The sequence below is a fragment of the Rhinolophus sinicus genome, linkage group LG05 (genome assembly GCF_036562045.2).
Source record: "Rhinolophus sinicus isolate RSC01 linkage group LG05, ASM3656204v1, whole genome shotgun sequence".
NCBI classification, from domain to species: Eukaryota; Metazoa; Chordata; class Mammalia; order Chiroptera; family Rhinolophidae; genus Rhinolophus; species Rhinolophus sinicus.
Genome location: NC_133755.1, coordinates 18,985,200 through 19,001,164, shown reverse-complemented (window position 1 = coordinate 19,001,164; position 15,965 = coordinate 18,985,200). Strand labels below are relative to the sequence as shown.

Sequence of the window (15,965 nt, the reverse complement as noted above, 5' to 3'; positions counted from 1 at the left end):
TGAACACTCATACAATAATGGCTTTATAGTTTTCATAACATTGCCAGATATAGAGAAGCTCTGAAGTACATTTTTAAATTACATCATGGAATACTCCCTTTTCTTCTGCTCTTCTATTTAACTATGAGTGAAATTCTGTCCTTCATTTATTGTTTTGCATGCAGGCCTTAATTGTACTCCTTGGAGAAGGGACTGGCTTAAGAGCAAAGAAAGGTTGTGCCTTCTACTCCTATTTCATGTAGAATAGTTTCTGTTCAGTACACTGTGCTTAGTATTATTAGACGTTGAATTGAACAAGGCCTTTCTAACAATGTCCATTCTAACTTTAAGTTGAGTTGAAAACCAAACTACATAAGTGAATAAGCATTTATTTATATGGTTACTCAAAGTCCAGCTTAAGCTTTCTCCATCTCCATCGAACACTAAGCATGTTTACAGTCTGGCTTATGAGACAGATACCTTCTTCTAAAGTTAGCTTTCTATGTTCATGTCTTGGCTCTCACTTACCATACTATAAACTCCTAGAGATTTGTAAATGACTCACAACTGTCTTCCCAGTACCTTCCAGAGGCCCTGCCTTTTCCACCCAGTAAATGGTCAAGATAAGTTTGCTGATGGGTTTAAGCCTAAACTGAATCATGTATTATTTCGTCTTGCTTGGTTATTCTAAGGTAAAATTTAGGTATATAGCTCTTGGATTGTGTAAGACTTTAAGTTTGAACTTTATACTTCAGAGGTAATAGGGAGCTTCTGAGGTTCCATGGTCATGTAAAAGGAGATTTTTAAAAAAAGTTAGGCTGTTAGTGGTACCTATGAGTATTTAAAGGAAGGACAAAACTATTAAATCAGAAATTTCAGGGGGCAGCCGGATGGCTCAGTTGGCTAGAGGGTGAGCTCTGAACAACAGGGCTGCTGGTTCAATTCCCACATGGGCCAGTGAGCTGTGCCCTCCACAATTAGATTGAAGACAATGAGCTGCCGCTGATCTTTCTGGGGGTCAGCCAGTTGGCTCAGTTAGAGCACTAGCTCCCAACAACAAGGTTGCCAGTTCAATTCCCGCATGGAATGGTGGGCTGCGCCCCCTGCAACTAAAGATTGAAAACAGCAACTGGACTTGGAGCTGAGCTGCACCCTCCACAACTAGATTGAAAGACAACTACTTGGAGCTGATGAGCCCTGGAGAAACACACTGTTCCCCAATATTCCCCAACAAAACAAAACAACAACAACAACAACAACAAAAACTTAAAAAAAAAAGAAATTTCATGGTAACACATAGTATGCAACTTATGCAACTATGAGGTGATCAGTAATAATATACGACTATGAGGTGAGGAAAACGGGCAGATGTAAAAGAAATATTGTAAAGGAAGAATGAGATAAGCTGGTAACTTATTGGATATAATAGGAGAGAAGCTATATATTTTCAAACTTTTATCTGCTATTCAGAAGTCCTTTCTCTTAATTCTCTGGGCAAAACAGGACTCAGTCAATGGCCAGCTCATATACTTTCTCTGAAAAGCCTTCACCAAGTCTCTTACCCAAAGAATTAATTCTGGAATCTTTTGTGCTCCTAAACATTGATCATTTAATTAGCATTGCCCTTATCACATTAATTTATAAGCCCTGATTATTCCTTCATTAAATGTAAGGATTTTAAACCTGGATGACTAGAACAGTGGTAATGACAAAAATAAGAAAGTTCAGAGGAGGATTTATTATTTGGTTTTATATTATATAACAGAATGACCTATGACTGCCTTATAAGACCCAAGACTAAGGTTTGGTATACTGTTTTTTTTCCCTTGGTTTTACTCTAAAATCTGAGGAGGCCTCAGGTGATACATAATAATACATATTCATGTTTCAGATGGACTAGCCTAGGTGTCATAAGGCCTTAAGACAGCATAAGGTAAAGAGAAACAATGTACAATTGACCCTCAAACAATGGGGGATTAGGGATGCTGACCCCCCCCCCCATACAGTTGAAAATCCATGTATAACTTTTGATTTCCCAAAAACTGAACTACAGTTGGCCGTTTGTATCTGCAGGTTTCACATCCATGATTCAACTGTGGATTAAACAGTAATTTTGCTCTCGGGTTGGGAACTGGTGGATACAGATGGCCAACTGTACGAATGGCTTGCTGTTGACTGGAAGCCTTACCGATAACATAAACAGTCAATTCACACATATTTTGTATGTTTATATGTATTATATACTGCCTTAAAATAAGCTAGAGAAAATAAAATGTTAAGGAAATCATAAGGAAAATACATTTATTGTATTTATCGGAAAAAAAATCCGTATATAAGTGGATCCATGCAATTCAAAGCCATGTTCAAAGGTCAACTAGTTCAGTTAGTATAAAAATGTGCAGTGTATTCAGATAGAACTGGGTTCCCATCTGTTTTTGTTGTTGCTGTTGTTTTACCTTGCAACTATGACTTCTGAGTTTTCTTCATCAGTAAAATGAGTGTCATAAAGTCACTTCAAGATTTATGGTGGGGGGGTGTCAGGTGTTAAATGAGACTACCTCTGTAAAATGCCTAGTACATGACTTTTGATTGTGATGTATATCAATTTGCAAAGAATGCTCATGACCTCCCCCCAACCTTGTCAAAATGAAAAACATTTTGTTCTTAATAAATGTCATAAACATGTTTAGGTAAAACTTATTTTTTGAAGTTGCTTACTTGTGTTTGAAAGAAAGATGGAAGCATTGATAACCATCTATTGCTAAGTTTTAGCCTAAAATTCGGGAGCAGAGCCTCAGTTCTCTGTGTGTCTCCTAGAGAATGCTGAATTGAGTGTTCTGCAACCACAAACTGTTAGGGGATTCCAAACGCCTTATGTGCATGGGAGGAAGAAAATTTTGCCAGCAGAGGTCACTACGGGGAATCAGCAGCAGCTGAGGCAGTGAGACTCACTACTTTTCCTGATAACATTGTGTTACCCTTAAATCGCCTTCCCCGCTTCTTCCCCCAAATAGCTCACTCCCTTGTTAAGCCTACTGACAGAAAAATGAATGTAACTGTTTACTGGCCAAGTGTATGATCAATAATTTTTCTTTGTATTGCCTACCCTCTGTCATCCTGAAACAGAAGGTCTTATTTAACCTTGGGTTCACACTCTGAATAAAACAGTTAACGAGTAAATACTTGTTCCTTCCTGTATTGAACCTTATATCCTAAACCAGGGCTTCAGGGCTTTCAGACAGTGACAGGATGAAAGCACAGTTCCATCTGCAACTCCCCGAAATCAGGTGCCACACTTTTCCTCCAGCATCTCTCAAAGACCTGTTTTTTGTTTTGTTTTTGTTTTCCCAAAGCAAGCTGAATGGCAGAGCCCCTTACTCCCTTGGTGCATTCTGATTTCCTGTTGCGATATCAAAGCATAAAATATACACGGTTACTACTCTTGATATCTACAGAAGCTAGTCTGAATAAAATATAAACCTTCTGTTCTGCTTTCTTTAAATATCTATTCAAATTGTGGTTGACATTCTCTCCCAATTCACTCCATATAATTTTCATCAGGGACTTGGTTCTTAATTCTTTCACCACCTCCTTAATCCTTAGTAGTCTGCTGGAAGACTTGTGTGGCAGCTGATTTTCACCACCAAAGGCAGGATTTCATCAAAGGGGTCAGTAGAGCACAATAGTTAGGAATTGAGGCTATATAGTGTCTAGAGTCAGACCTGAGTTCAAATGTCACTCCACCGCCTTAGGCAAATTATTTAACCTTTCCAAGCCTCAGTTTCCTTATCTGCAAAGTGGAGATAATAGTATTTACCTTAGAGTTGGCTGTGAATATTAAATAAGATTATAATGTGAAATGCTTAACACATTGCTGGGAACATTTTAAACGCCTTGTAAATACACCTATTATAAGGATCAAAAAGTAGATAAAAGGAGCTAGGAAAGGGGAGGGATGCTAAAAGGCAATTCTTATTCAGCCTGTTGTAGACCCTATTTTACCTTCAAATGTGAGTGAACCAATAAGGAATTCGACACCAAAATCAAAGACAAAAAAAGCAAAAACAAACAGTGGGACATCAAACTAAAAAGCTTCTGTAACAGCAAAGGAAACCTTCAGCAAAGTGAGAAGGCAACCTATGGAATGGGGGAAAATACTTGCAAATCATATAGCTATCTGATAAGGGGTTAATATCCAAAATATATAAAAGAACTCATATAACTCTCAATAGAAAAAAAATCCAATTAAAAAATGGGCAGAGGAAATGAACATTTTTTCAAAGAAGACATACAAATGGACAGCAGATACATGAAAAGTGATTCAACATCACTAATTATCAGGGAAATACAAATCAAAACAACAATGGGATATCTCACACCTGTTAAATGATTATTATTAAAAAGATAAATTCTTTTCATGAAGATGGCACTGAAAGGAAAGAAGGAAGCCCCTCTCCTCCCAAAGCAGAAGCCAAAGCAAAGGCTTCCAAGGCAAAGAAAGCAGTGCTGAAAGGCATCCACAACCACGGGAAAAAGAAGACCCACAGGTCATCCACCTTCCGAAGGCCCAAGACACTGCGGCTCAAAAGGCAGCCCAAGTACCCTCGGAAGAGCACCCCCAGGAGAAACAAGCTTGACCACTGTGCCATCAACAAGTTCCCCTAACTACCGAGTCAGCCAGAAGGAGATAGAAGACAACATACACCTGTGTTTCCTGTGGGTGTCAAGGCCAACAAGCAGCAGATCAAACAGGCTGGGAAGATGCTCTATGACATTGACGTGGCCAAGGTCAGCACCCTGATCGGGCCTGATGGAAAGAAGGCATGTGTTCCCCTGGCTCCTGACTATGATGCTTTGGATGTTGCCAACAAAATGGGGATCATCTAAACTGAGTCCAACTGGCTAATTCTAAATATAAAATTTTTTCACTGTAAAAAAAAAAAAAAGACAAGAAATAACAAGTGTTGGTGAGGATGTGGAGAAAAGGGAACCCTTGTACACTGTTGGTGGTCATGTAAATTGGTGCAGCCACTATAGAAAACAGTATGGAGGCTCTCAAAAAATTAAAAATAGAACTACCATATGATCCAGCAATCCCACTTCTGGGTATTTACCGGAAGGAAACAAAATCACTATTTTGAAAAGACAACTGCACTCCCACATTCATTGCCGTATTATTTACAATAGTAAATAGACACGGAAACAATCTGTGTCCATCGACAGACAAATGGATAAAGAAAATGTGGCATATATGTATATATAATAGAATATCATTCAGCCATGAAAAAAAAGGAAATCCTGTCATTTTAGACAACATGAATGGAGCTTGAGGGCATTATGCTAAGTGATGTAAGTCAGACAGAGAAACACAAAAACTGTGTTATATGTGGAATCTAAAAAAAAAAAAAAACCAAAACCAAACGTATTGATACAAAGAACCTATTGGTGGTTTCCAGAGGCTAGGGTTGGGGGTTAAGCAAAATAGATGAAGGTGGGCAAAAGGTACAGACTTCCGATTATAAGATAAATAAGTCTTGGAAATGTAATGTACAGCCTGATGACTACAGTTAACAATACTGTATTGTATATTTGCAAGTTGCTAAGAGGGTAGATATTAAAAGTTCTCATCACAAGAAAAAAATTGTACCTGTGGTGATAAGTTAACTAAACTTATTGTAGTAACCATTATGTTGTACACCTAAAACTAATACAATGTTATATGTCAATTATATCTCAATTTTAAAAAGTGTATAGAAGAAAACCAATAGTTAATCACTGATAAAACTAGATGATGAGATTACAAGTAAATTTATTTTCCTTTTAAAACTTCTTTTGAATAAAATAAACATTTCAAAGAAAATCGTTCAGGCTCTGAAAATACTTAATACTTAAAATCCTTCAGCCCCATGGTGATTAAGGTTTCACTTTAACATAAATCACATTAAGTTTAGGTAAGCTACCACAAAACAGTAACACAAGACAAAAGGTAGTAACTGAAAAGGGGAAAACTTTCAATATTAATTTAACACATATTGTTGTAGCACAAAAATTATTATGCATCCCAGCCAGTAAGGACAGACTATAGGCCAATAACTAACTTGGATTTATTAATAGCTTGCATAAATCTAATTTGGACATACCACTACATCGTACCTTGAGAATTGCTATATGCTTGAGAAGGATCAACTGTTATGTCCACTAAGAACGAGTTATGTGATTCCTGAGAATGTGTTTCCATCACCTCTACTGTGTCACTGGATGAAGAAGATGAAGACAATCCCAGTCTAATGTATCTTCCTTTTTTACCACAGAGGGAACAATCTACCGGTGTGCGACTAGGTCCCCGGGGCAGTTGCACTTCATCTCTGTTGTAGTTTCTGACAGCTCCACTGTGATGCACAGAGCGTTCTCGTTGCCATATATAATGGGTTGGAGCAATGGCCATAACCTATCGTGGAAAAGATTTCTTTTAGAATTTTAAGAAGTCTTTTAAATTTAGTAAAATTAAGTACAAACATTATAACTCAAGAACAGCAATCTCTAATAAAACTAGATAGAAAAATCTAAGTTACAGATGTCAAAAAAAAAAAAAAAAGCATCTCCAGATAACATCAGGCAGTATCACCAATAAAGAACTGATTCATTGCTTGGATCCTTAAGACAATAATTAACAATATATTTAAATAATTTCAAATAGGAACAGGACTGAAGCCACCTTCCATGTTTTTTCAATTCTGAATATTCTAAGTTCGGGAAAGTTAGCCCCAAACAATACATAATTATTAACTTTGGAATATAATGGGCTGAAAATAATACTTTTAATTGAGGTTTCCAACCATGTATGTTAGGCTAATCTTAAAACATTGGCAATTATGGCAAGGGATATTGTAAGAAGACAGGTTAAGTTACTTAACCTCCCTGTTCCTCAGTTTTCTCATCTGTAACATGGAGAGAATTACTGTCTATTTTAGAGGGTTGTTGTGAGAATTAAAGAATTATTTATAAAGCTCTTAAGATTCCTCACTACATGTCAGGCACTGTTGTCTAAGGTTTGTTAGATAAAACACTGCCTTTAGAGTCACGATAGGTTTAGTTTCTTATTCTGGCACTTGCTAGCTGTTTGATACTGGGCAAGTTACTTAACCTTTCTGAGGCTCAATTCCTTCATGTCTAAAATGGGGATACTATCTGCTTCATAGGAGTTCTGAGGGTTAGATAGGTGTAAAATCCTTATCACATACTCGTAGTAAACACCTGACAAATGATAGCCACTTAAGAAGTCAAGCTAGGGAAGTGGACCTACATGCTGACCTCATGATAGTCTAAAACTTCTAAGCAGAATTTTACACTGCTACTTCTAAGCAAAAATGTTTAGCTGCAGTTATCAGTGACCCAAAATAAATGAGAATTATAGAATTTAAGAGTTAGACGGTGCCTTATTAATTGCCTAGACCAGTGAACTGTTTTGAGGAGCCCTAAGGTTTCATGGACTATATTGGAGGTATCCTAGGAGGGACTAAGGAAAGATAATTTGGGGGATTGTGTATAAAATTTTGTTTGGGAAGAAAAAAGGCTTTTGCTATTAAAAATGACAACCTTCTTAAAATCCCCAGATTAAGACCAGTCCCCTCAGAAAATAGGGTTACTGTGGCCGCCCCCAAGATAATGGCATAAAGAATACTAGCTATGTTAATTTTTTAAAGTATATTTTAGGATTGAACTTTTTTTACAATCCACTTCTTAAATCCTTCAAAAAACTTTTCAACTAAAGACATGTAATAAAGTTATATATCTTTAAAAAGGTAGAAGTAAATAAAAGTTTTAACTCTAACTACAAACATATTTATAACAGTATAAAACTAGCTTCAGAGCTACTTAAGGTGAGAAAGTTGAATATCAGAATTTTTTATTCTTTCCATATTTATCTACTATTATTTTTCTCAACACTTGAATATATTTCATGTCTGGAACGTCCTCTCCCTTTGTCTTAGTATTACCTTTCCTTTAATGCCCAGCATAAGTCCCACCTTTCTAAAAACTCCAGCTTTCAGATTTTCTTGTTTTATCGTTCATTCTGTATTAGGATTTTTAGCATGTAAGTGTCTATAACTCAGTTATATCTTTTGGTGCATGCAACCTATTCTACTGAAAGCCCTCTCTGGGCATGAAGTCTCTCACACACCTCTCTGTTTTGAACAAAACATTGCATATATCACATCACTGCTCTGTAAATTCCTAATCCAGAATCAAGTAGTAGCTGACAGAGAAATCAGCTATGAAGATATTGTGTCATCTGGGCCCGAGTACAAACAATAATAAAGCTTCCTCTTCATAAAATTGCTATGCTCCATGATGGATAAAGGGGCTGGAATTGGAGTCTAACTCTTTCTTATCAGATTTGGCATTCTCCATAACCAGTGAACCAATCTAGAAAATAAGCTATCACCAACCTAAATAAATTCCACCTCAGAGCTGATGTCCAAAAAGGTAAGCTGGTTGTAGAAGATTATAAGATCAGAATAAGTAGGTTGAAATAGTCTTTATTCTTTTTTGGAAAAGCCCTACACACATTTTTTCAATTTAATCATACCTCATCTCTTTCCAAAAAAGGATTTGAGGCAGCTGACAAAAAGAGCAAATGAAAAACTTTATTTTCATTAAACTAGGACCCAAAAGGGAAAATACAGCTAAAAGGGGAAAGCAGACATGCCAATAACGAAGGATAACCGAGTTAATGTGGTTAAGGATAAAACCTGACTCTTAGCTTCTCTGCAGTAGCCAGGATTTATACAATAGGGGACAAATTACAAAATTCATATTATCTTAAAGGAGAGAATAAGTTCTTCTGACAGTGGTGTATAATCAAAAGTGTGCCAAATTTAAGTACTAGCTGACCTTGCCACTTATTAACTGAATGATCATGGACAAGTTGCAACCTTTCTACACCAGTTTCTTCATCTGTAAAACGTGTCGACAGCATACTTATTCTATTTAATTCCTGAGATAAAATAACAACAGATACAAATGCATTTTCTAAACTAATCAATGAGAGGTAGAGGCTAGATATCAGAGAAAACAGAACACTGGGAAGTCATCAGATGTGAAGTCAAGTGCTGACACTGCCACTTAATTGATGAAAGATCGAGTAAATCTCAATCGGTTAGTCCTCAGTTGCATCAGCTACAAAATGAGAATGCTACAACCCTCACAGACATTTTTGTGCAGATATATAAAAGTATTTATAAATTTACAAAGTACAATGCAAATGTAGCATATTATTATTGTAAACCAGTTTGTAGCTACTACCATAACTTTGGTTAATTTTAGGGTATGAGACTAAAGAAATGGGATGGCAGTATGCCAGCACCAGGCTCTCAATAAGAAATGCATAGAATACTTAACTAAATTTCTAAGCATGTCTTGACACTTTAATGCAGAAAATTTCAGGGCAAGGATGATCTACTTCTTTATTAAAACCCCCTATAACACTGAACTTGGTGTCTTATAATTTAGGTGTTAAATGAATACTTAAATCTTACTAAGTAGTTTCCTTTCCTATACACCAACATGATTCAAGTAAGCTTATTGATCTGTCACTATCAATCTAGTGGCAGATCGATAAGCTTCGGCAGTGCTAAGGGATCTCAGTAAAGAAATGTTTTAAAGGGTTTTTTATTCTATTTCATGAATAAGCAGGTATGAAAAATAATTGGAAGTCTTAAGTTCCATTCATTCTCTCAGTTAGCAATGTTTGCTAAGTATCTACTATATTCTAGACACTGTTCTAGGCACTGGAGATACATACAATAAGAACAAAATAAAGACCCTCCGTCTTGGAATTTATACTCGAGTAGGGGGAGTAGACATTAGCAAGATAAACAGATAAAACGGAGTATGTCATATGGTAGTTCAGTGCTATGAAGAAAACCGGGAAAAGGAATACAGAGTAATAGTGGGAAGTACTTGTTATGTTAACAGCTTTATTGAGATATAACTCAAATACCGTACAATTCATCCATTTAAAGTGTACAATTTAACAGCTTTTAGTATATTCTGAGTCGCACAACCATTGTCATAGTCAATTTTAGAATATTTTCATCATTCCATAAAGAAAGCAGTCACATCTCATCCCTCCCTCCCTCAGCCCCAGCAATCTTTTTATCTCTTTGGATTTGTCTATTCTGGACAGTTAATATAAATGGAATCATACAAGGTGTGGTCCTTTGTGGCTGGCTTCTCTCACTTAGCGTAACGTTTTTATGTTTCATCCATATTGTAGCATGCATTCGTACTTTATTCCTTTTAATTGCCAAGTAACATATCATTGAATGGATAGATCATATTTTGTTTATCCATTTATTAGTTGCTGGACATTTGGGTTGTTTCCACTCTTTGTCTATTATAAATAATGCTGTGAACATTTGTACACAAGACTATTTGTGGACATAGTTTTCATTTAACTCTATAACTAGGAGTGGAATTGCTGGGTCATATAGAACTCTGTTTAGCTTTTTGAGGAACTGTCAGACTGTTTTCCAAAGCAATTACACCATTTTAAATTCCCAAGAGAAATGTATGAGGGTTTGAATTTCTCCACATTCTTGTCAACACTTGTTATTATCTGTTTTATTATAGCCATCCTAGCGGATGTGAAGTGATATATTGTTGTTGTTTTGATTTTGCATTTCTCTAAGGCTAATGATGTTTAGCTCTTTTTATGCATTTTTTTTTTTTTTTTGTCCATTTGTATATCTTCTTTGGAGAAATGCGTATTGAGATTCATTGCACATTTTTAAATTAGGTTGTCTTTTTATTATTTAGTCACAAGACCTCTTCATGCATTCTAGATACAAGTTCCTTATCAGACAGGTGATTTGCAAAATTTTCTCCCATTTTGTAGGTTGTCTTCACATTTTTTATGGTGTCCTTTGATGGACAAGAGTTTTAAACTTTGATGATGTTCACTTTATATTTTCTTTCGTTGCTTGTGCTTTTGGTATCATATCTAAGAAACCTAACCCAAGGTCATGAAGAATTCACCTGTGTTTTCTTCTAAGTTTTGTCATTTTTAGTTCTTACATTTAAGTCTTTGATCCGTTTTGAGTTAGTTTTTACATATGTTTTAAAGTAGGGGTCCAACTGCATTCTTTTGCATGTGGATATCCAGTTGTCCCAGTACCATTTGTTGAAAAGACTATTCTTTCCCCATTGAATTTTCTTGGCACCCTTGTCAAAAATTCAATCGAACATAAACATGAGAGTTTATTTCTAGATTTTTCTATTTTATTCCATTGATGGAGATACTACTCGAAATAGAGTGGTAAGGAAAGGTTTCTCTGAGGTGACATTTAAGTAGTCCTGAATGAAGTGAGGAAGTAAAACATACTAATATCTGGGGGCAAAGCATTCCAAATAATGGAAATGACAAGTACAAAGACCCTGAGGTGGGAGTGCCTTTGGTGTGTCTGAGGAACAGCAAGGAGGCCAGTGTGGCTAGTGAGCAAGGATGAGAGATGGAAGTCAGAGGAGAGGAGAGTTGGCAGACCATGTAGACCCATGACAAGGATTTACCTTTTACTCTGTGTGAAATGGGAAGCCTCAAGGCTTTTGAATAGAGGAGTCATAATTTGATATACTTTCCAAAACATTTATTCTGGTTGCTATATAGGTAAGAAAGATTACAAGAGAGACTTTTTGGAAGGTTACGGCAATAATTGAGGCAAGAGATGACAACCGAAGTAGGATTTAGTGGTGGAGGAGGTGAGAAATGGTAGGATGCTGGATATTTTTTAAAGATATGGATATGAGAAAAAGAAAAGTCTAGCTAGGGTGACAGCTTTTTGGCCTGAACAACTAGAAGGATGAAGTTAACCATTTATTAACACATGGAAGTTTGCTGGAGGAGCAGGTTTGGAAGTCTATGTGGGGAGATCGAAATTCCATTTTTGGCATGTTAAATTTGTAGTATCTACTAGGTAATGAAATATGAGTAGGAAATTTGATATGCAGATCTGAAATTGGTGGACAGATCTGTTAGTTCTCAGTGTTAAATCCTTGAAAGACAACTTTTCTGTAAATTCTATTAGACACTGGGTTTATAGTTGTCTAAAGCATTTTAGTCTTTTACACATACACCATTAAGTCACTCCATTCTCTGGCTCTTTAATAGTCTCATGCCAGCAACTGAGGTAATTCCAGCTCCAATAGTGTAAATTAAAGTTGTTGCAGTTAAAAAACGCCAGCTGTTGTATCTTAGGAGTAGGTGGGCAGTCTGCCGCGAAGTGAGCACTGCCTGACCCGGCCTCTTGCCTCTGGTGGCCCTCTATGTTCTTAGCTGAATATCCCATGGGGCTTGAAGCATTTACTTGGAAAAAATCAGAATGTTCAAATAAGGCTTTGCTTGGACTATCATGTCCAAGGATGGCAACAGGTGCACAAATTACCCATCTTGATGAGGAGGTAGTGACAAAAAATAAAAATATAGGACACTTTCAATGCCCTGTAATTGAAATGAGTCATTTAAATTCTTTAACGAGGATCATTAAATTAGAGGGGATTTACACACCTAATTTTTCATAATTTTCTATTGAATTTAATCTTATAAAGACTTGGCCTGCTGTAGTTTTCTAAGTTATCTCTGAATCCTTGCATTTTCCACAACATTCAACAATCCTCCTAATTTAATCCACAAATATGTATACTTGCTATATCTTTAGCTCATTAATAAATATAATTAACACGGTTAGTTCTGGACAGAGTTTTTTGACACATCCCTAAAGTTCTCCCTGAGGTTTGACACTAATCTACTGTCTCTTTTGGCCTACAATCATTTAACTGGATATGACTTCATTTAATTATAGCATTACCTAGTTGACATTCACCAAACTTTTCTGACCTAGTACTGGCTTACAGTGATCACTGCCTTCCATTTAATTTCTACTCTACTAGGACTTTTCTTTAGTTTAAAACATTAACTTTCTTCTTTATTGAAAACCAGAACATTAGATAAAATAACCAATTTTTAAATTCTTAGTGTCTTTCTGCTTTATATTAACAGAATCTTACATCAAAGAAACCCACTTTATGTATTCTGTGTGAAGAGGTATGGTTTTTAAACATATTTAAATTTATTTAAATTTTATACCATGCCATTCACATGGTATAACTTGGGAACTTGACATTTCATATACTTTATTTAATGGAAATTATTAATCAAATCGAGTAATATTACCATAAGGTATCTGGAAATGTGCACACTATCCTTTTCCTATGTATTGGTGAGCTTTAGACAAGAGAAACACACTAAAATGAAAATACTTACTATAGAAGTAGACTGCTCTGAAAAACAGAAACGACAATTTAAAATTATTGTGTTATAAAAATTAAAACATCAACATTGCAATACACAAGTTGTATTCATGGTAACCATCAAGACTAATGGTCTACCCTTACATGTACAAAAAATAAAATGTTAGAAGCACATTAAAAAACAAGACAAGGAAAATTATATGAACAGAAGACATATATCACATATATAAAGTATTTTAAAATCTTACCTCCTCACAGCATCGCCTGCTTACAATAGCCCTATAGTCAATTCTATCCCAGAGTTCGTCCCTTAACTTTAAGAAATTAGGGAACAATTTTCTCCAGTTTTTCCCTAAAGCCCATGGAAAAATTTCATATTTGGATTCTTCTTCATCTTCTTCAACTGTGTTAGCCAGATACCTAACAAAGAAAACCAACCACTCAAAAACAAAATACAAATCACTTATAAATACATAAAAGATGTCAACCTTACTCATAATGAAAGAATAGATCAAAAATAGAGATACAGTGAAGTTTACCTTGTTGAGTTCTGAATATTTTTGTATTCCTATAAACCTTGAGCTCTGTTCTGGGATGCAGTTAAGTCTGATCCTTTCAGGTCTCACTTTTATAATTTGTTACGTGGATCTAGAGCAATGTTCAGTCTGGGGCTAATGGGTCCCTACTACTGAGGCAAGACCTTCCTGAGTACTCTATTCAATATCCTGCAAATGAAGAGTTTTTTCTGTCTGGGTAGTGGGGACAGACACTATTTCCTGCCCTGGGTGAATGTTAGGCACTATTTCCTCTAATCCTTTCCTATGGTCTTTCCCCACAATCAGGTAGTTTCCTCAGACACAAATGGAAATCAGTATCCTGACAAATACTTGAAAGGGATCAGGCATGCACAGAAGCAGGAAAACACAACCCATAATAAGGAAATAATCAATTAATCAAAACTGACCCTCATGGTAGAAGAAACAAAAACATTAAACCACTTGTAACTATTCCAGATGTTCAAAAAAATAAGTAGACACGTTGAAAGTGTACTTCTAGAGATGAAAACTATGTGTAAGATGAAAAAGATTAATAGGAGATTAAGTATTCTCGAAGAAAAGATTTGTGCATTGAAGATATCCTTGTAACAGTAGAAACTATCCAAAATAAACAAAAATAATAAACAGAGCATCAATGAGCTGTGAGACAACTTCAAGCAGCCTAGTAAAGGTGAAATTGGAGTCCCTAAAAGGTGGCAGGTGAACAGAAAAAATATTTGAAGAAATAAATGGCTAAAAATTTTTAAAATTTGATGAAAACTATAAACCCCACAAAGATCTCCTTGAACCCCAAAAGCACCAAGGACATCATAACCAAATTGCTCAAAACCAATGATAAAGAGAAAATCTTAAAATCAATTGGAGAAAAAAAAACTCACATTAAATAACATGGGAAAAGAGATAAATATGGAGTAGATTTCCCACTGGAAACAATGCAAGCCCCATAGATAACTTTCCAACAAAAATAGGCAACTTACAATAAAAAAAAATTTATAAAAGACTTAAGACACCATGAGCAGAAACAGACTCTGAAGTCTGAAAATACTGGAATTAACAAACATAAAAAAAAGGAGGTATTAAAAGCAGTCAGAAAGAAGGCAAACGAACCTAAGTGGAAGGTTTGAGATGCAAGAAGGAATGGGAAGCAAAGATATAAACATGTGGGTAAATCTGAACAAATGTTGAATGTATAAAACAAGAATAATAATTGCCTAACTTTTTGGAGGGCATCAGATAGAACAATAGAATTGCAAAACAAAAGAATAAAAGTTGGGAAAGGGGATGATTGTAGTTAAAATGGTTAAGGTTGTTGTGATTAAAAATAACTAGGATAATTGCTAAAAGAACAGACTGCATAATTTATAAACAAGTAGAGAAAAAAAGGTGCCAAAAATAAACATGAAAAAACCTCAACCAAAAAGAAGATGAAAATGAAGGGGAGGAAGACACAGAAAAAATGGGACATACAGAAAGTACATAACAAGATGGTAGGAAAAAATCCAAGTATGTAAGTAACAATAGTCTGCAATGCAAATGAATTATAGTTACACACATGTCCATATGAATCTCAAAATAATGTTATAAAGCAAAAGGAAGTTATAGAAGAATAGTACACGATTCTTTCATATGTAGTTCAAAAACATGAAAGACCAAATAATATATTACTTAGAGGGATATACATGGAATAAAAGCAAGAAAATGATTATTTGTGGAATCATTTGGGAGGGGGCTCTAAGTAGGAAACTATACTATGAGCTTCTAATATTCTAGCAATGTTCTATTCTTAAGGTGAGTCATGGGTGCACAAGTATTTGGTTTTTATTCTTTCATACACACATACACACACACTCCATATGCTCTTTTGCACATTATTTCACATTCAAATTTTTAAAAAGGTACAAGTGTACAGTACACTTCTATTCATGTAATATGCACACTGGTTCACATATAGAAAATTATGTCTAGACAAATACTCATGACACCATTAATTGTCCTTGAGGAGAGAGGCCAGTTTTTAAGATAGGAGGAGGACTTACTTTTAATTGTATACCCTCTTATGTACTTTTTTAAAACCATGTGCATATTCATATTTAGTTACATTAATATAAAATGAGTACCTGC

At 35.5% G+C, this 15,965-nt stretch overlaps 1 protein-coding gene across 4 annotated transcripts in view; it reads right to left on the bottom strand.

The window, feature by feature from the left end:
• Positions 1 to 15,965, bottom strand: part of SPDYA (speedy/RINGO cell cycle regulator family member A) — a 30,045-nt gene that overhangs the window by 1,052 nt on the left and 13,028 nt on the right. For all 4 annotated transcript variants that reach the window (XM_074331835.1, XM_074331836.1, XM_019735365.2 and 1 more), the window contains 2 exons: positions 13,536 to 13,707; positions 6,133 to 6,427 (listed from right to left, as the gene is read on the bottom strand). In XM_074331835.1, coding sequence (XP_074187936.1) covers positions 6,133 to 6,427; positions 13,536 to 13,707 — 467 coding nt within the window. The remainder of the gene's footprint in view (positions 1 to 6,132; positions 6,428 to 13,535; positions 13,708 to 15,965) is intronic.